Source organism: Maylandia zebra, linkage group LG22, assembly GCF_041146795.1.
Source record: "Maylandia zebra isolate NMK-2024a linkage group LG22, Mzebra_GT3a, whole genome shotgun sequence".
Lineage (NCBI taxonomy): Eukaryota > Metazoa > Chordata > Actinopteri > Cichliformes > Cichlidae > Maylandia > Maylandia zebra.
In genome coordinates, this window is record NC_135187.1 from 30311576 (window position 1) to 30331233 (window position 19658).

At 40.2% G+C, this 19658-nt stretch overlaps 1 protein-coding gene and 1 long non-coding RNA gene across 2 annotated transcripts; both read left to right on the forward strand.

Moving 5' to 3' along the window:
• The first annotated feature begins 5524 nt into the window (after nucleotides 1-5524).
• Nucleotides 5525-17074, forward strand: parp10 (poly(ADP-ribose) polymerase family member 10). The gene is made up of 11 exons (XM_012922576.3): nucleotides 5525-5663; nucleotides 6689-6864; nucleotides 9517-9753; nucleotides 9961-10191; nucleotides 10266-11320; nucleotides 11432-11644; nucleotides 12545-12650; nucleotides 12724-13725; nucleotides 15060-15193; nucleotides 15276-15450; nucleotides 15524-17074. The coding sequence occupies exons 2-11, from the start codon at nucleotides 6690-6692 to the stop codon at nucleotides 15820-15822; spliced, it is 3627 nt and encodes a 1208-aa protein (XP_012778030.3). The 5' UTR covers nucleotides 5525-5663; nucleotide 6689; the 3' UTR covers nucleotides 15823-17074.
• Nucleotides 17075-18145: 1071 nt separating this feature from the next.
• LOC143414691 (uncharacterized) lies at nucleotides 18146-19017 on the forward strand. The gene is made up of 2 exons (XR_013095377.1): nucleotides 18146-18398; nucleotides 18707-19017. It is a non-coding gene; the product is annotated as an uncharacterized LOC143414691 (long non-coding RNA).
• Nucleotides 19018-19658: the final 641 nt, after the last annotated feature.

Here is a 19658-nt window from a genome sequence, read left to right on the forward strand (position 1 = left end):
AAATACACGGCATTTAATGTTCCTGATTAATCTTTCTCTTTTTAAGGATGTAATCACAAGCATGGTCGATGGTTAATCAGTCCTAATTGGTGAGGCGCTATTTACATGAATCCCCTTCACAGTTTGGTCAATAATAACTTTGCTTTTTCCTTCATGACCTGCTACAGCTAAAAGTCATTATTTCTTCTTTCTGCTCAGTACACAGAAAAAATTTAGATTTTCTGCTTTTACATCTGTGCTTTGATGAAATATTCAGTGTGAATTACATAAACACATGACGTATGCCTTCTTTATTATGTGCTTTAATTAAATTGAGTCTAAATGAGGTGTTATGCCTTCAGTGCTGTGAAACCGGTAGGTTCTTTCCTCTCTTACCGCTCAGTAATTTCATGCCATGGAGTCACAGTACAGTTGCTTTCTGGCTTCAGTGCTTATTAGCTGTTTTGTGTTTTGTAATGCCGATTACACTCATAGTTTTTGTATCTTAAGTAAGTTGTACAAACCACCTTCAAAAAATAATAATTTATAAAAAGTAATCTGAGATAGCTGATTGTAGAATGTATTAAAGGCTATGGAGTGCTATTAATGTCCATTCTGTTTATAGTTGTCTTACAGTTTTTCTCCATTGGTTTGGCTCATTTCTTGAAACAGAAATTACATTCTCAAAATAACACAGACAAACCTCCAAACCTCTTGGCAAATGTTCACAACAGAATGGCATTTCTCATTCATTTTATCAAATGGCAAATGCCTTAGTACATGTCTCAATTGTCTCAGTGCATCTTTGCAAATGATTAAGTACAGGTAGCCTACAGTTATACAGTTAGCCCACATTTAGCACAATTTCCAAATGAATAGATCTCGTAGATCTAAACTGATTAATTGATTCTCAGTCTAATGATCATTCCCTCCAAAACATGTCAGCATGATTTCATTGTATAAGTACTCGCATGCACAACTGTCTGCTCAATTGTCAAAATTGGTCAAGAACATAATACCATGAATACCATATATGAATTTCTTTGAATATTTGATAAATTGATGACAGTCATTGACAGTCAGGTGAAACTATACTAACGAAGGGGGAGTGTCACACACAGGTGTGTTCCATGATTGTGTGCTGCCAAACACAGATATATAGAGCTTGACCAGAGCCAGTCCGATCTCTGAACATGGATAGACAAGGCCAAGCAAACGGACAAGGGGAAGTTCTTCCTCAAGGAAGAGGAGGAGGAGGAGGAGGAGGAGGAGGAGGAGGAGGAGGAGGAGGAGGAGGAGGAGGAGGAGGAAGAATAATAATGGGAAGAGGCCACAAATAATGCCATCACATTGAGACAGATCCGTGATGCCATCCTTCAGGACAATCATATATTCCAGAATATAAACACAATAAGCATCTCCACAATAGACCGGGTTTTGAAGAAGCATCAGATGACAATGAAACAAATCTCCAGGGTACCATTTGAGAGGAACTCTGACAGAGTGAAGGAGCTGCGCTACCAGTATGTAAATGTAAGTCAGTTACTGGTTGTCTCTCATTATAACCTTACCTGTAATCACAGTAAGCAGTTGTTCACTTATTTGGTTTCAATACCTCCTTTACCTGATTTCAGAATCAGTATTTGCTTCATCTGACTTCAACAATTTCAACAGAAAACTGCAGTTTACTGTATGATACAATTCTCATTATAATCCTTATTTTGTTGTCTCCCAATCAAATCTATCTAATACTGTAGGTTTTACTGTAACATCTCAGTAAGTCATCAGTATTTCCCACTCCCCTTTCTATCAAATACCCCTGCAGTACTTCCTCATAGGCCTATCACTAGTTTAGAACCACTGGAGTAGTGGCCTGTAGTATATTGAACCTGTGGGGGAGAACATGTAATTGTCTAACTGTAGTATATGGCTCTTCTGTATGACTGATTTTATGCTCTTTACTCTATTTTAGAGAATGATGGCATTGGAAGGACATGAGACCCCTCACATCCTGGTGTTCGTGGATGAAGCCTTCAACCTGGCCAAGGGCCGAAGACGTGGCCATAATATTATTGGCCACCGGGCCACAGTGGATGTCCCAGGTCAGCGAGGGGGCAATATAACTATGTGTGCTGCCATTTCTGAGAATGGTGTGGCCACTCACACCCCCAGTCTTGGCCCATACAACACACACAAGCTCATCTTCTTGGATCGCCTTTATACCGATTTTATCCCTGAAAATGAGAGCGGTCTCATAGGGCCTCACCTACCCATTTATCTAATTGTGTGGGACAATGTCAATTTCCACCATAGCCCACTCATTAGGGGCTGGTTTGCAACGCATCCAAGGATGGTCATGGGGTTCCTACCACCTTACACTCCTTTCCTCAATCCGATAGAGGAGTTTTTCTCTGCTTGGAGGTGGATAGTGTATGAGAATCATGCTCAGGATCAGCCGTCCCTGCTCCATGCTATGGACGCAGCGTGTGACGACATTACAGGAGATCAATGCAGGGGATGGTTGCGGCATGCACGCCGTTTCTTCCCTCGTTGCATCGCAAGAGAAAGTATCCGCTGTGATGTGGACGAGAATCTGTGGCCAGACGGACAACAGCGTGTAAATAATCAGGAGGGTGAAGACAGTGGACAAGAGCAGGAGAATGAGTACAGCGACCACTGAATAAGTCCTTGTTTTTTGATTTTGTGTTCATACAATTTACTACTGTAATGTACATTTTCTTTTTACATATGTATGAAACTTTCTTTGCGTGTGAATAAAAAATGGTTATAATTTCCTTGGTAGTGTGAGTGCAATCTGTGATGTCAAACCTTGGAGGCTACTCTTTTCTGTTGTATATTGTTGGTCCTCTCCCATAGTGACAAAACATCTAAACATTTTGTATGGCAGTACTCACACAATGCCAATTCAGATTAGAAAGAAATGTAGTTTTGACACATGAGTGAACTGTTTTTGGAGAGATATGAGCTTTTGCAGGTGGACCATGTTGTTGTGATCAACCATCCAGGTTTATTTTGACAAAAGCACGAAGAATGATGAGAATGTCCGATCTGTGTCGAGAAATGAGCCAAAGCTATTGAGAAGGATCTTTGCCATTTTGGAGACACTGACTGTTTAAATGAGAAAGGGATTTAGACTGAAGCTTGAGTGGACAGTTTTGGAAGAGATGAGCTTTTGCAGGTGAGCTATAGTGTTGTGCTAAATGATCTTAGAGTTTTGAGAATGTAATTTCTGTTTCAAGAAATGAGCCAAACCAATGGAGAAAAACTGTAATGCACTACAGGCCACATTGAAGTTTCTCAGTTTGACCTGCTTCTCTCTTTGCAACATAAAGCTATAGTTTTCATTTAGAAAGTAGTCATCACATGAGTTTTTGTTATATTTGCAATTAAACACAATATTACCTTGTTAGCATGCTCTTGAATCTGGTGGTCCCAACCTTTACATAACCATCAAAACCACAACCACCATACAGATGGAACAGAAGCAGGAAATATGGTAAGAGATCAAGCCCCTCCATAGAGAAATACCAACCAGCCTCTGATCACAACAACAGGCCCTGAGCACAAGATCTGTAGAGGAAGGAGTCAGTCACAGCTGACAGGATCCAAGCTGCATATTGCACAAGTTGCCCAAGAGATTAAGAAGTCCATAGCAGCAGGATGTGAGTCCCAAGCTGAGACAGTATACCCAAGGTCAACCTAGTGACAGTGCTGTATATGAATTAGAAGTCCACTAAATGTGGTTGAGAACAACAGGGCTAAGTTCGAGGCAGGCAATCAGTTGTCAACCAACTGGTCAGACACAGTGGTAGTTGGTGAGGAGTGGAAGAGTGTTGTGACGGGTGTGGGAGTCTAAGCTGAAACATCTGTAAGAAAGACCGTGTGACAGTAAAGCTCAGCTGAAACAGGGCTTAAAGGAACAACTGGTCGGGGCCAAAAAAGACACATTTGTATTTACTGCATTAGCAGCTGTAACACCTGGAACTGGAAGCGCAGCTCCAGCAGATTCTGGCAACATCAGAAGTCTCTGTCCAGAAGATTGCAGTCCTAGCAATAGCGGATATACTTGAAACTCCCAGAAGAATGAAGAAGCTAGCATTTTATGTATTAAGTTAGCACTTAATAAGTGTTAAGCCACAAAACAGCCCTCAATAAATGTTATATGTTACACCCTTTATCTTATTGCTTTGGCAAATGTATGTAATTAAACTGAAAGGAGCAGAAATCTAAGACCCAGCTGCTACCTGAGCACTCACACTGTAAACCACTGTGACTGAGCAGGATCCAGTTTATACTGTTCAGGGTGTAGCCCTAATCAAATGAGGGCTTTTATATGAGCCATAAAATGCACGTAAGTGCTAAAAAGTCTAATTCTGTCCAACCATTACTTAACAGTCGTTTCACAAGTCTGTTAATCACGAGTGCTTCAAACGTGCTTATGCACATTCCAGCAATGTTCAGTCACCCCACAATATTAATATACTCCCTTCCAGACCTGTATTCATAATTTTATGTACTGGCAATTGTTCTCAATAAAATATACTTCAGTGGTCACAAAAGTAAAGTGTTACATTTACAGCGGGTAAAATAACTGTTGATCACAATTTTCTAAGTAAAATTCTTTTTTAAAATGCTATCGACGTGAAATTCTCACCAGATGTCGGTAACAACCCATTAACTTTGAGTTTCTTGAAGATGTTTCACCCTATTGGGAGTTGTCTCTTATAAGGGTTGTTGACCCACTATTGATCATCTGCATAATCAAATGAGATTTACATGAGACTCCACCAATTGGTCTTAGAACTCAAGAAGCTTCTTGAATGAGAAGTGAAATGTCTTCAAGAAACTCAAAGAAGTCCAGTCACTTTTCTTTCCAAGCTCCTTGGATTACCATGACCTGGATGACTGAGAACCTTCACAGACATAACAACCCATCCAATCCACACATGCACAGAAATGAACTGTAGAAACTATAGAGGTCCATCAATTAAGTTGTATACAGAAGGATACATATGGATTAAAAAGCAGTAACTTATCTGTCTATAGACTGTTTGTATTGGCAACATTTAGGCAATGATTGGTATATGGGGATTCTAAATATCACATTATAGCTTGCATCCAAATATAATGTCACATTTGACCTCTGACCTCACTTTTACATTTCACATCTGCCTTTCTTTTAAGTTGGCCCCAAAATGTGTTTCATATTTAAAGAGTATTTAAAGAGTATTGTCAAGAGAAAAAGAATGAGCTGCACAGTTAGTTATAAATATACTGCAGTACTGCACTAATATTTGTCTTTATTAATAGTTAATGATGTCCCTTTATTTACAAATTAGTACATATTATCCATGACATACTCCTACATGATGTTTGAGTAATCAAAGTTAACATTTGCAATGATGCCCTTATCTGATTTTTGCTGCACTACAAATCTTCTTAAAAAGAACAAAGAAAACCAAACGAATGTATACCAAACTCCATACTGTTCCCTTAAAACTAAATACTGCTGTAAGCTGTCAACTCTCACAAAGTTGCGTTGGCCCTTTAACACGTTGAGCTGATGACGCCACCCGACGTTCAACAAGCAGCACAACAAGGAAGTCTTCAGAGTCCACAGTTCAACTCTTCTAGCTTTGACAGCAAATGTTGTCGTAGAACAGGTAAGCAGAGCTAAAAGCTGTGTGAAAACATAACAGTTTATTCTGTCGCCGGCATAAATAGCTTTGCGACTAACAATAGCTTCAGTGACTGAACATGGCAGCTGTAGCCGCTAGTTTCACTTTCCAGTTAGCAAAGTGACAGCGTGCTGTACATGAACTTTAGGTTAACTACGCAGTAAAAAAAAGTGAGCTGCTGTGACGCTTATTGTCAGACTAAGGAATATGTTCTGTGTGGCTAATTTAAAAACAGCAGCACGACATTTTGGTCCTTAAAATTATGTAAAGGCCGGGCTTCCTGTAAGGTAGCTACGAGCAGTGCTATGTAGGCCATAATCACTGACACGACAGGCTCATACTCGATAGCAGCTATCGCATTTTAAACACAAAGTCACCACTTTAAAGCTGTCTCTGCTCATAACTGCTAAACTATGACTAATCTCTAACTATCTGTCAAACTAAGCTATATAATTATAATTTAAAGAAAAAGTAGCGAGTACAGATTCCTTTATACCTGCAGGCTTGCCTCCTCCTGATTTCCTCGTTTTGCTTTTTCTTCCATGTTTACAGGTTTAAAAGTGACAGTTTAAAACTTTATTAACACGTTATTGCAAAACAGAAACCGTGACATGTGTCGATAATAGCTGCTTCATATGCCACTTGTAATAGACAGACGTGAAACTTTATGCTCTTTTGTGTACATCCCAGTACTGTACTTGTTTACCTGCATGGTGGGGCCATGTGTGCAGCTGTACTACTGCAGTAACTGTCACAGCTGTACTTTGTTATTAATATTGTTGCCGTATATAATATTGTGTAGTTGTCCTTGATATTTGATTCTTCCATTATTGTTTGATTTGTGTTAATGTCATAAAGCAGTACCATAACATAATTCCATCATTTTGGAGCATTTCTGAAGACAAAGTCGATATGAAATATGAAGTCCTCACAGTTGAAAAGCTGGAACAAGCAAAGCTTTGGCATTGTTTTGACAGACAAATAAAACACGATTCTCTATTTTTGTTTAGGATGCCTGGTGAAAGAGTGGAGGAGAGGACGTTGGAGGTGTCGAAGGTGCCTGTAGGAGTGGATGAGGAGCTTCTGTCTTTATATTTTGAGAACAAGCGGCGCTCTGGTGGAGGTCCACTTGTATCTGTGGTGAAGGATGGCGACCGCGCCATAGTCGTGTTTGAAGATGCAGCAGGCAAGTCACTGTGAACAGACAGTCATTTGTTTCTTGTCTTTTTTTCCAAATTTCTTACATAAAGGATTTTTTCACCTATAGTCCCCTTAAAAAGGACCAAACTTAGTCCAAAGTGGGCTAAGAGAAAAGGGACTTTCCCTTCATATTTTGAGTGATTTGAAAACAAGAGTTTTATTTCTGAGCTTTCAGACTTTTACTGCTTCGGATTATAGATTAGATTAAAGCTTTAGATTAATTAGCTGTGGTTAATCACAGCTAATTCATAATTTTAAAAAACGGGCAATTACTTTTTGACAAAGGATCAGGTAGGTTTAGATAACTTTTCTGAATTAATCAATGAAATCATCATTTAAAAACTGTGTTTTGTACTTACTCAGTTTATCTTTATCTAATATTAAAATGTGTTCAATCATCTGAATCATAAAAGTGTGACAAAACACTAGGAAATGAGGAAAGGGGGCAAACACATTTTCAAACCACTGTATACTCAGAGCTACTTAGGCAGCAGAGGAAATAACTAGTAGATTAAGCTATACTGAACATAATGACTTAATACAGTTCTGCTTTGTAATCATTAGTACCAGTTGGATACAAAACAGTTCATAATAAGCTCCATATCAACAGCAAAATCCTGCTACTACAACTATGTTAGTAGTAATACAATCCCGATTCCAAAACAGTGGGGGTGAATGAATGCTGTGATCTGCAAATCTGTTCACAGAAGAACACAGAAAACATATCAAATGTTTGAACTGAGAAAATGTACTTTTTTTTAAAGAAAATTATAGGCGAATCAAGGGAGTTCTGGAAAAAAAGGGACCACAGCAACACATCTCAAAAAAGCCTGGACATGTTACAGTGTAGGATTTCCTCTTCTTTTAACGAAGTTAAAAACAAAGGCTGCAAGAACATTTTGGACTTAATTAGGTTAATTTGCAGTGACATGATTGTATTTCAAAAGAGAGGCAGTTTCTCAGAAGCAACGATATGCAGAGGTTCACCAGTCTGCAAAAAACTGCTTCTACAAATTGTGGTTTAATTGTAATCCACAGTTTGTAAAATTGCAATATCTAATCACCTTATTCACATAATATCATTAAAAGAAGGCCATCCAAGATTGATTTTCTCACATATTTCAGAAAAATCAATCTTGGATGTCTGTGATCTTCAGGCCCTCATTCAGCACTGCATTAAAAACAGGCATGAGTCTGTCATGGGAATCCCCCCATGGTCTCTGTCATGGGAATCCCCCCGTGGTCTCTTTCAGGGATTCCAGAAGTCACCATCTTCTCGTGGCCAAAGGTCATATAAAATCGACTGAGAGAAAACTGTCCTGTGGTCAGATGAATCACGCTTTGAAATACGTTTTAGAAAACACAGATGCTTCCTCCAGAGAGAGACCATCAGAATCTTTATCTGTGCCCCGTTAAAAGGCTGCGTCTCTGATGGTGTAGGGATGCATCATACCCATGGGTTTGCAGCTGAAAGTTATGTAGAGATTTCACATCTATTATTTCATTTAGACGTCTTTTTCAGGGGAGGCCTTTATAATTTCACTAAGATAACAGCAGCATGGCTTTGTGCTGAACTGGCCTGCCTGCTGTCCTGACCTTTCACCTTCTTAAAGCATTTGGAGCATCATGAAACAAAACTGTGACATAGCTGTTAGCTGCTAAAATCCTATATCAGATAAGAGTGGGAGAACAATCCTCTCCCCAAAGTCCAACTGCTGAGGCATGTTGCTGACATCAAATTCAAAATCGGGCGATATTTTTCTTTAAATTGTACATTTTCTGTGTGTGAACAACACAGAGCTGAGCTGATTATTTGTATTAATTAACGATAGATATTTCTTTTCACTCAATTCAAAACTTCACCTTGGACCCCAAACAGGCTCGAGCTGTCCACGTATCACTGTGCTGGCCGATGGCTTTCCTCTGCAGTGCCATTTTTAGGTTGGCACAGGACACAGCATATTGTCCAGAGCATGTATTCACAGACTTGAACTGCTGCCTTAGAAATATTCTATCATGGAGTGCAAGCGTAGAAGTGATTTAGATTGTGTGGTCACTCTTCCTTATAAAAAATTGGTACAGACCTGTCTCAGCACTGCTGCACTACGGTCTTTTTCCCTTTGCTAAATGTCCGAGTACTGTGATGATCGCTTGGGTAGAAATGTGAGTAAATCTCTAATCAGTTCGACCACAAATATTATCCCCGTTTCATTAACTCAGTATCATTAGGTGCTATATTTCTCTGCCCTATTTGTAGTCTAATTTCTGTAAGTACCAATAAACTTAGATAATATATCTGTGTAGAAACAACTTAAGCATGCAGTGCAGCACCACTGTCAACACTTAAATAGTCTCCCAGAGTTAGGATGGAGAGAATCATCTTGATGCTGTGTAAGACAAAATGTCATCCTGCAAATTTGTTGAAGACTTGGTTAAAAAACGCTGGCCTGTATAATGACCTGTGATAACCTGACTGTTTAAAAACTTGTAAACATTTCTTTTTATAGTAAGAAGCACTTGAGTAGAACCAAAACCTTGTTGTGTTCAAAAGAACATTTTAATTTTAGACAACAGATATAGACGGTGCCGAATATTTACTGTATACTAATTCTTTTCTTTCCGCTCCACTCATTTTTAGTCGCAGCCCGAGTGCTGTCTAAAGGGCACCACGTTCTGCATAATGCTGAGCTGAGTGTGAGAAAGCCTGCCTCAAAGGACCCGCGCAAACTCCTGCTGCGGGGGATCAACCCCAACACCTACACAGAGATGATAGAGCTCTTCGTGGAGAACACAATGGGACTGGAAGACTACAACCTGTATCCCTCACCGGGGAGAGATCTGATCGTCATTCAATTCCACGAACCGCTCGCAACAGGTCAACTGAATGCATATCTTTAATTTTTCTTAAAAACAAAGAGTTGATTTAGACCTTTGTGGTCTCCAGATAGTAAATCTTAATGACTTTGGTCCATGGATTCTTCGGGTTTTGTAGTAGCAGGCCGCTTGTGAAATAATTCAAATTCTACATGATGAATTGGTGCAGTGTAGTGGTCCTGACTGAAATATGTTGTTCATATTACAGATTTCCAAACACTTAGCACACAAATCTCTAAGAGGACACTTGATGGGGCTCAAGTAACCGTGGAACAGGTTGAACAACCCGACTCAATCTTAGTGGAGAATCTGCACCCTGGAACCACTCCGGACCACGTCACTTTGTACTTTGAGAGCAGTCGCGGCGGGAACCAGGACGTAAAGGAGGTCATCGTGCTGTCAGAGAATACAGCAAAGGTGTCCTTCTGTAACTATGAATGTAAGTTTTACACACTGTAACCTTTAAAACTTGTCTGCTTTGTTTTCTGAAAATGTTTGTTTTTCCTTGAACAGCTGTGGATGCTGTCCTGGCTCTCTCACACAAACTTGAGGGTGCTGCGCTCTCAGTGAAGCCCTACTTCGATTTTCTTGTACCTGTAGAAAGTAAAACATCGCAAGAGGTGGAGACAAGCCAAGACACAACTGAGAACTCTGAGGAGGTGAATGATATTGAGATGCAGACGAGTCCTCCCACGGCAGCCAGTTCCAGCAATCCTCCAAGTGAAATGGCTTTGGAGTCCGTTGCTGCTCCACCTCCTCTACCTTTGTTGGTAGAGGAGGTGGAGGTAGAGGAGGTGAAAGAAGGGGAGGCAGAGGAAGTAATGGAGGAACAAAGCGATGATTCAGATACAATAACATGTCATATTGCTCTCACAGACCCAGGGAAACATGCTTTGTTTCAGCATAGTACCATTCAAAGGGACATCAAGAACACGAACCCGAATGTTATTATCCAAACTAAAGACGATGGTGTTTACATTGAAGGACCTGATAGAGCACAGGCAGAGCAGGTTAAACAAACCATCATGGACTTTCTCTGTAACATAGCAGAGGCTCATTTCACCCTTGAGCTGGAAAAGGCTCAATTTCTTGCCAGAAAAGATGTAAAGGAACGGCTTCTACAAGCCACGACACAAAGTGGCTCCTCTACTCTGTACACCGTATCAGACTCTAATATTACCGTAACGTCTCTAACCCAAGACTCGGCTAAAAAGGCGTGCAGCTTTTTAAAATCCCAAGTGTGTTACTTCAGCATGCCGATGGACCAGGAAAATGAGTGCATGCTGAATTGCAGAGAGTGGTCAGAGTTCCTGCAGACTCTGAGTTTCTGCTCTGTAAAGGTGTCAGAACGAGGAGGGAATATTGATGTTTGGACTCTGACGGGGATGGAGAATGAGAAGCAGGCTGCCATCATGCAGTTTCTGACTACACCCATTGAAAGGGAGACGGTCATCCCTATGGAGCCGGGCATGCTGAAGTACATTCAGATCCACTGTCATCAGCTCTTGGTTGACATGGACCAAGTGTCTATTTTTCCACTAGAGGCTGAGGATAATTGTGGCTTAAAGGTGTGTATCAGAATCGCATGTAAAGGCTTCATGACTGTAGTGGTGTAAACGTCATTAAAGTCAGAGTGTTTATAAATTATATTTTTACGTGTGTGTGGGTGTACCTGACAGATCCACGGCCACGTTGTTGCTTGCCAAATGGCAGAGGAGGTGCTGCAAGGTGTAGTTTCTTCAATCTGCACTAGAACCATCACAGTAAACACTCCAGGAGTGGCCCGGTTTTTAGGTGAAAAGGAGTGTCAGAGCATTCTGAATGAGATGGAGGCAAAGTTTTGTGTCTACATCAGCCCCAAATATGTGCCCTGGAAGCCCCTGCCTCACCAGGTAATGATGGAAGAAATTAAGCTTGTTTCTGTAATCTTATGTGTTTTTCTGTGCTTTTAAAGTAAACTGCTTCCTCTTATCTTGACAGATTTGTAGGTGGTTGTTTCTGATTTTTATACCTCAAGGCTTGACTTTAGTTTTAGTAGTAGTCGTCGTTTCCCACATTGCTGGAATAATGTTCTAGTTATGCAAAAATATACAGAATAGGACAACACTGAATAGGTAGTGTAAAAGACTAAGTCAACCATGAAACATGAAATCCAAATGACAGAAAATGTAACCAATATGAGGTGAGCAGAGATCTATAAAATAATGAAACAGAATAAGAGTAAATCAACAAAAGATTTAAAATATAAGACGTCTGCAAATAGAAATGATTAATTAATAAAAGGGCAGTAAGAAAATGTTGACAGTGGATGCATAATCTGTTTTTGCAGCTGATCCATGGAGGGCTTACAATACAAATAAAATTTGTTCAGTGTTTTGCTGGCAGGCTGTTCAGTTCTACCAGACCAGAAGTGATGTGTTGTCGTTCTTTACAGCTTTTAAAAAAGGCTGAAAATAAGCAGCCCTATATCCTGTGAGTTACAATAGTCCAGCTGAGAATGATAAATAGATGTAAGCAGGTTTAAATCCAGTAAATCTTTGGGAGATAAAAAAAATTTAATGATAGCTCTTGGCTGGTAAAAGCTGCCCTTCACAACAGATCAACCCATAGAATTTGAAGATATATTTAAGATTTTAAGATTGTTTACGCTTGCTCTGGAATTTTTAACTAAAATGTCCAGATATACAAAACTACTCATATAGTGCGTTTTCTTACTAAGGATGTCTTTTGAAGTTGTAAGTCATTTAACATTAAGTTGGAACTAAATCATGCAAATGTTTTATTTATTCCAGGACATCTTTGAAGCTGCGTGGCAGATGATGTTTCACAAAAACTTCCCGAAAATGTCTGCGCAGGAGTTGAAGTCAGATTCAATGCAAATTGATGCTTCAGATGGAGGTAGCATCTTTGGTTTCTTTGCAGGTATCTGTCAGTTCTACGCAGTTTAAACTGTGCATTTAACTCTTTGCAGGTCTTTTAGAGGAGGCGAAGAAAATCGTCTCGGCTATTGATGAGAGACTGGTGCACAGTGTGCCCACTTCAGACCAGCAGGAAAACATGGATAACGTAGACCTGTACACGGCGTCAGATGACCCAAGCAGCCTGATGGACCAGGACTCCGATGTGACAGCTGTTGACTCAGATCAGAACACTGCGAGCGGCTTATTCTTCAATAATGGAGCTCTGGGCCATTCTAGCAATCTGGAGGAAGAGGCCCAGCTGTCTTTAGCTATCCAGTACTCCATGGAGTCGAGCCACTGGACCCCGGAGGACGAAGAGGAGCAGCTGCAGAAAGCCTTGGAGTTGTCCAGGAATATGAGCCAAAAAGAAAGCTCTTCTAATGGGGCTGATGAGACACCCCAGGTGCACCAGCCAAAGAAGGCTAATATCAATATTCCCCTGAAAGATGCAATCGAAGCAGCCAACACCATCCAGTTATTTGTGTTTGCAGGCTATAACTGTGACTTGATTCGGGTGGACATAGCCTTTGGTAAGAAGGTGAGCCAGAGACAGGTTGAGGAGAAAATAGAGCACAGGAACTTGAGGAATATGTCAGAGTACTACAAGACATGTCTGGACGTTATCAAGAGGAAACATGCAGTTGAGATCCAGATTCAAGGGACCATAATCACCGTATCTGGTTTCAAAGACTTTGTGATGGGAGCTGTGTGTGATGTTAAGCTGCTTCTGGAGAAAATCTCCAATTCTGTACCAGAACGGGAAATCCTGAATACTGTGCAGTGGTTGCGGCACGACCCAATCTCCTCCGTCACTGCTCCTTATTCTCCCGAAGCCACAGTGTTCATTGAGAATGCCTTTAGAAAGAAGCTGAAGAAGGTTGACATCTTGCTAGACAATCAGCCGCACACAATCAACTTTGAGAAGATGCAAGAACACAACATCGCTTCGGGGAAATCAGCGCAGATCTCCAGGAAGTTGCTCGAATTAGACGATTTAGGTGACAGTGTACCAGGTAAAGTGGGATTTATTAAGCCTTTTGTGGAATGATGCTGCGTGTGGGGCCGTGAAAGAGACAAAATCCAGAAAATGATTAGCAAGTCAAAAATGTCATCAGCTATCTTATGCTATATCACACAACAGGCCACATGATTTTTCATATAACTTCATTAAAGGTGCTGCAGTAGCACAAATATTGTGTGAGGTCTGGTTCAGTGACTCCAGTTAGCTGAGGTTAAGCCCAGCAAACAGCTACACCAACACACCAATAATTGAAGCTTTAACAGTATCCAAATGGACAGTTGTTATAAAACTGTCCATTTGGATACTATAGAGACAGAACTTTTTAACGCAGCAGTGTTACAGATTTATCTGCTTTTGCAGCCAGACTCATTTTTGGCCATTAGAGGAATGTTGGCTTCGGTATTTAGCCCTTGAAGTTGTCTGTGAGGAATATTAGGTGTATTTGTAGTTAGCTCCGCTGTGTTTTTTCAGATTAGCACACAGTCAGAAGTATTAGCATTGTGTACCTGCCTGAAATAAACTATTAAAACATAAAACAAAGTAAAGTATGTAATAAAGAAAGACATTTTCATATCAACAGCTGAGTGGGGAGACTTAGGGAAATGTATATAATTGTAACTACTTATTACGTCCACCAAGGTAAACAGCATAGCTCGAAAACTTAAGAATGAATTCTGATAAAACTTTGTATGGGTGTAGAGTGGGGTCATGTTAGCAATCTGTTAAAATTAGGCTTATTTCCACCAAGGTCTTCAAGGTCAACTTCATGATTTATTAGTCAGAAATAAACTAAAAGCCTTAAGACTTAGAAGTTATTATTCTTATAAACGTGGTGTGTATTTTCAACATTGTCACTAGATTAATCCGAAGGTCAAAATGATAATAATGCTGTATAGAGCTATTTAAAACTGTGGTTCTTATTGCTGCTGTTTATATTGACAGCATATGGAATGATATATGGGGATTCTAAATATCACATTACTTTGGACCTCTGACCTTATCTTCAAAGTCATGAAAGCTCAAACATTCAAAAAACAATCTCTTTACCTTTAAAGCTCTGCTTAAAATTGTCCTGTCTTTGTTTGTGGTATAATTAAAAAAGAACAAAGAAAACAATAAATATATACAAAATAAACTGATCCCTTCAAAGTAAAATACCGCCAAAGAGAGCGAGCTGCCTTGGTGGAGGCTTGCACTTCTTGTCATTGATGTATGTTAGTTAGTTTTTCCACTTGCATCAGTTTTGCAGCTCCCTGTTTATTTTATTAAATAATACGAATCATTTAAAAAACTGAAATAATGCTTACTAAATCATTTGTTTAACAGAAGACGACTACTCCGTGCTATCAAACTTCCCTGAAGCAACCAAAGTGGACGAGGAATCTGATGAATTCCAGAACGTGGTGAAGCAATTCTACGAGACCATTCAGGAATACCACAGCAAAATCCGAATCATACAGGTGAAACGATGAGCTCTGTCTCTTTTGCAGCAGCTGACTGTGGCTTCAGTGGTGACTACAATCATTTTTGTTTGGTTTGCAGGTTGAGAAGCTCATGAACAAGCTGTTGTACAATCAGTACAAGCTTAAGAAGGCCAGCGTATTGCAGAGCGCCACCTACCCGCAGATCGAGCGCACCCTGTACCACGGCACGAGTGAGAGCAGCGTCAAGGAGATATGCGTCCATGGCTTCAACAGAAGCTTCTGTGGAAAGAATGGTATGCTGGCTTTCTTTGTCTTGTTTACATCAGGTTTTGTCACATCTTCTGATGTTCTGGTTTCTCCACGCAGCCACCGTCTACGGTCAGGGGGTCTATTTTGCTGTGAACTCGGCTCTATCTGTCCAGGATCAGTATTCCCCACCAAACGCGGATGGATACAAGTTTATTTTTGTGTCCAAAGTTCTAACGGGAGACTACACCAAAGGCTGCCATTCGATAAAGACGGCCCCGCTGAAGGAGACAGGAGATATCCCCCTCAGATACGACAGCGTGACTGATAACATTACCAAGCCGTCGATGTTTGTCATTTTCAACGACACACAAGCTTTTCCAGAATATCTCATCACATGCCAGAGAATCCACCGCTGAGGAGAATGGATTAGACGCCGGCGATGAAATTTAGAGAGAGCAGACTGCTGATGCTTTAATGTTTCTGCCTTCAGTTTAAAAAATCAATTTTGGTTTATAAAGGGCTAAGGTGTAATCATTTGATCAGCCGTGATCAAACCCATGAAGTGCTTCTCTGTTGATCGTTTCCCCTCTTTGATTTCCTCACTATGTTGTAATGTTATTAAAAGGAATCAAGCGACTGAACCCAACAAGCCAGTTTTCATTCAGTAACCTTAAACATGCCCTTTCAGCACATTTACAGCTCATTGTGCCGTGGCTTTACATAGACAGCACTTATTGCGTGACATTTGACTTGTAATAGTCGATTTGGTTCTCACTGCCATCACTCCTACACGCCAGTTAATATTAGCCTGGCTTTTCCTCTGTTAATGTCATTGTATTCCTATAAGTGGAAGACAAGTTTTTGCTGACATGCACCCCTGTCTGCCTGCTTCTGTCAGTATGAGGTTATTGTGAATGAGTCACATCTGATAGTACAAGAATATGACTCCTATTTAGTTTTAAGTTTGGGTTAAGTTATTTGAGTTTCTCCCTAAAGTTTTTCTTTCTTTCTTTTGGCTGTGCAAGAATAAAACTTAAGTGTGGTAAAAATAAGAGCAAAAAAAAGAAAAGTAGAGGTGTGTCATCCACTGCTCTACAGCTGGACGCCAGTGATCTTCACGTACAGGTGGGCTTGGGTTGAAAACATTTATTCTTTGTCAAATTAAAGATAAATCTGTCTTGTTTTGAGTCTCGTGATCTATGTTCTGTCTTAAAACTTTAAAGCCGTATATCCATCGCAGCTGTTGCACACGTCACGGACTGTGTGCTGTTGTTTTTCTGAACCAAAATGATCTGTGAGCTCCAGTATGTGTGTTGCACAACATGTGATAGTTCTTGATTGTCTTCTCTCTACTGCTGATCCTTGTTTAATGAAGTGAGCACAGACAGCCTGATTTTAATTACAGTGCCTTCATTTTTCCAAGTGCTCTCATAAGAAGTCCATCCATTCATCCATTCTCTTCTGCTTATCCTTATCTGATCAAGTCTTGGATTTTAATTAAATCCTGGAAAGTTTTGGCCCTGGGTTTTTGCTGTGTTTAATTTAGACTTACAGTTACTACAAAAGTCTTTTGTTTTTAGCATCATGTTTGTTGTTTTTAATGAAGAATATTTAGTTTTAAGAGAACTCCACTTCATTTATATGAAAAATTAAACTTTAAATGAGAAAGCGTTTGATGGTCGTTTTTTACCCTATTTGTAGATGTTAGATCACTGTTGACCTATAACAAACAGATCTGTAGTATCTGCACACATGTTGTCCAGAATGTGCTGATCTTATAACTTTACATGACACATGATGAATGAAAAAGACGCTAAATGTATTTCGGAGATCGTTGTCGTAGCACACCTCATGCTGTAACAGCACACCTGAGGAGAAAGTTGTGTGGAGCCCGGCGATATTTAAAAAAAAAAAAAATGTTGTTTACTGTTTACAGTATTACCAAATCATTGAATTTAGGTCTTCCGTGGCCACAGGTGTATAAAATCAAGCACCTAGACATGCACACGGCTTTGATTTGTGAAGGAATGGGTCCGTTTCAGGAGCTCAGTGAATACCAACATGGTACCGTGATAGGATGCCACCTGTGCAACCAGTCCAGTCGTGAAATTTTCTCACTACTAAATATTCCACGGTGAGCTTTTAGTGGTATTAAAACAAAGTGGAAGCGATTGGGAACGACAGTAGTTCAGCCTAAGCTCAACAACTCATAAACCCCGTGAAAAGCCTTCCCAGAAGACTTGAAGCTCTTATAGCTGCAAATTGTGAGCAGACCAATCATATTAAACTATGGATTAAGGGATACCACTTCTTTACATTTATTTAAATAAATAATAAATAATTTCCCCTAGGGATCAATAAAGTATTCTGATTTATGTTTCCTTATACATTTTATTGTTAAGGTGAGAGCAGCACACAATATCAATGAATCCTCATTATGTGATGTACCTGTAACACATGTGGGATCTACACACTCATCGACAAAACCTATTTTAAAAAATGACTCGCTTGGCGCACTCTGCTGGGATAAACTTGGCTTTAATAAGTAAGAAATGTTTTTGAAGCTGTCTTTCACTGACAAGTGTGGACAAATGCTGTACACAACATTCAGTAAGATAAGAAAATTAAATGCCATTAAAATGTAATTTAAAAAAAAAATCAAAAACAGAACACAATACAATCAGTAAAAGAATCAACAAAAAGCCTGATTAAACAAAAAAGATTTTAGCTACCCTCTGATGCATAGTGGTCACTGGAGTGGACAGCTACTAAAACGTACATATCTCTTTAATGCATTGGTTTCTATGGTGGAACTGCATATTAGCCTCTAGAGTGCTCTCTGCTGCCATGCTCCATTGAGGTCAATTCAGTGTTCAGTTAGTGCAACTGCAAGTAAATTTCCTCTGAATCAAAGATGGCAGACAAACTGTCACCCCTGCCGACCACTGCTGGCATATCCTGTCAATCCTTCTATGCTAAAAGAGCCCAACAGGTAAAAAAAATATGATGATATGCAGTAACATCTAGGGAAGGATATTATCTGTTTGGAATAAGAAATTGTTATGTCTAATATGTAGAAAACTACAATTAACCATGTGTCCACTGTAGTGGACATCATGCATTACCCACTATATTTTTTTAACATAAGTCATAAATTGTCTCACTGTTTTTTGGGACTGTTTTGGTTATAATTAAGCATATAATTGTTACATTTATAAGCTACTCATTTAAAATATATATTTCTGTGCAGATCAGCTGTAGTTTGAGTTACTATAATAATTATTTTATCATATTTTGTAGACTTCAAATGCAGCAAAGAATAAGGCAGCGTACAGAATAGTCCAGGAAATTCCATCCAGCTCCAGTGATGATGATTTCATTGATGAGTGCAGTGATGAGGAGTTCAGTGATAAGTCCAGTGATGATGAGAGTGGCTGCCAGAGCAGAACAGAGACATAGGAACTACGGATGATGAAGACACAGACAGTCAGGATGCAGAAAGTGAGAACGATGAGGGGCAGGATGAAGAGGAAGGTCAGTATGATCAGGGAGCTGTGGGAGATGGGTACATGGCACCTGACCATACTCAAGCCCGCAAAAATATTTGGAAAGTCCAAGACAATGACTTGGTTGGAGACTTGCCTCCTTTTCTAGGAGAGTGGAAATTGAATGTGGAGGGGAAGGATCCCATAGATTTCTTCAGACATCTGTTTCCAGCAGATCTAATTGATAATATAACATACAACTGGTGGTGGTCAGAGGGCCCGGTGGCGCCAGTGTCCGGCAGCCTCGCCTCTGTCAGTGCGCCCCAGGGTGGCTGTGGCTACATTGTAGCTTGCCATCACCAGTGTGTGAATGTGTGTGTGAATGGGTGGATGACAGGTTGTGTAAAGCGCTTTGGGGTCCTTAGGGACTAGAAAAGCGCTATACAAATACCGGCCATTTACCATTTACAACACCAACTTGTATGGGAAAGAACTGTCAGTAACAAGAGAAGAGATTCTCCCTCCAGCAATGCAAAAGAGGAAGACCCAGTGGGACCCCACAACCCGTGAAGTGGAGAGCAGTCACCAAAGTAGCCTGTGAGGTCAGGTTTGCCACAGGATATCACTGGCCCCAACTGACCGAGGTGAAAAATGCAAACAGGTGCCATGATGTTGTGTGCACACGGAAGACCAAATACATCTGCATGCAATGCTGTGTGCCATTGTGCCCTGGATGCGTTGCAAACTTTCGCACAGCCTAGGTGTGA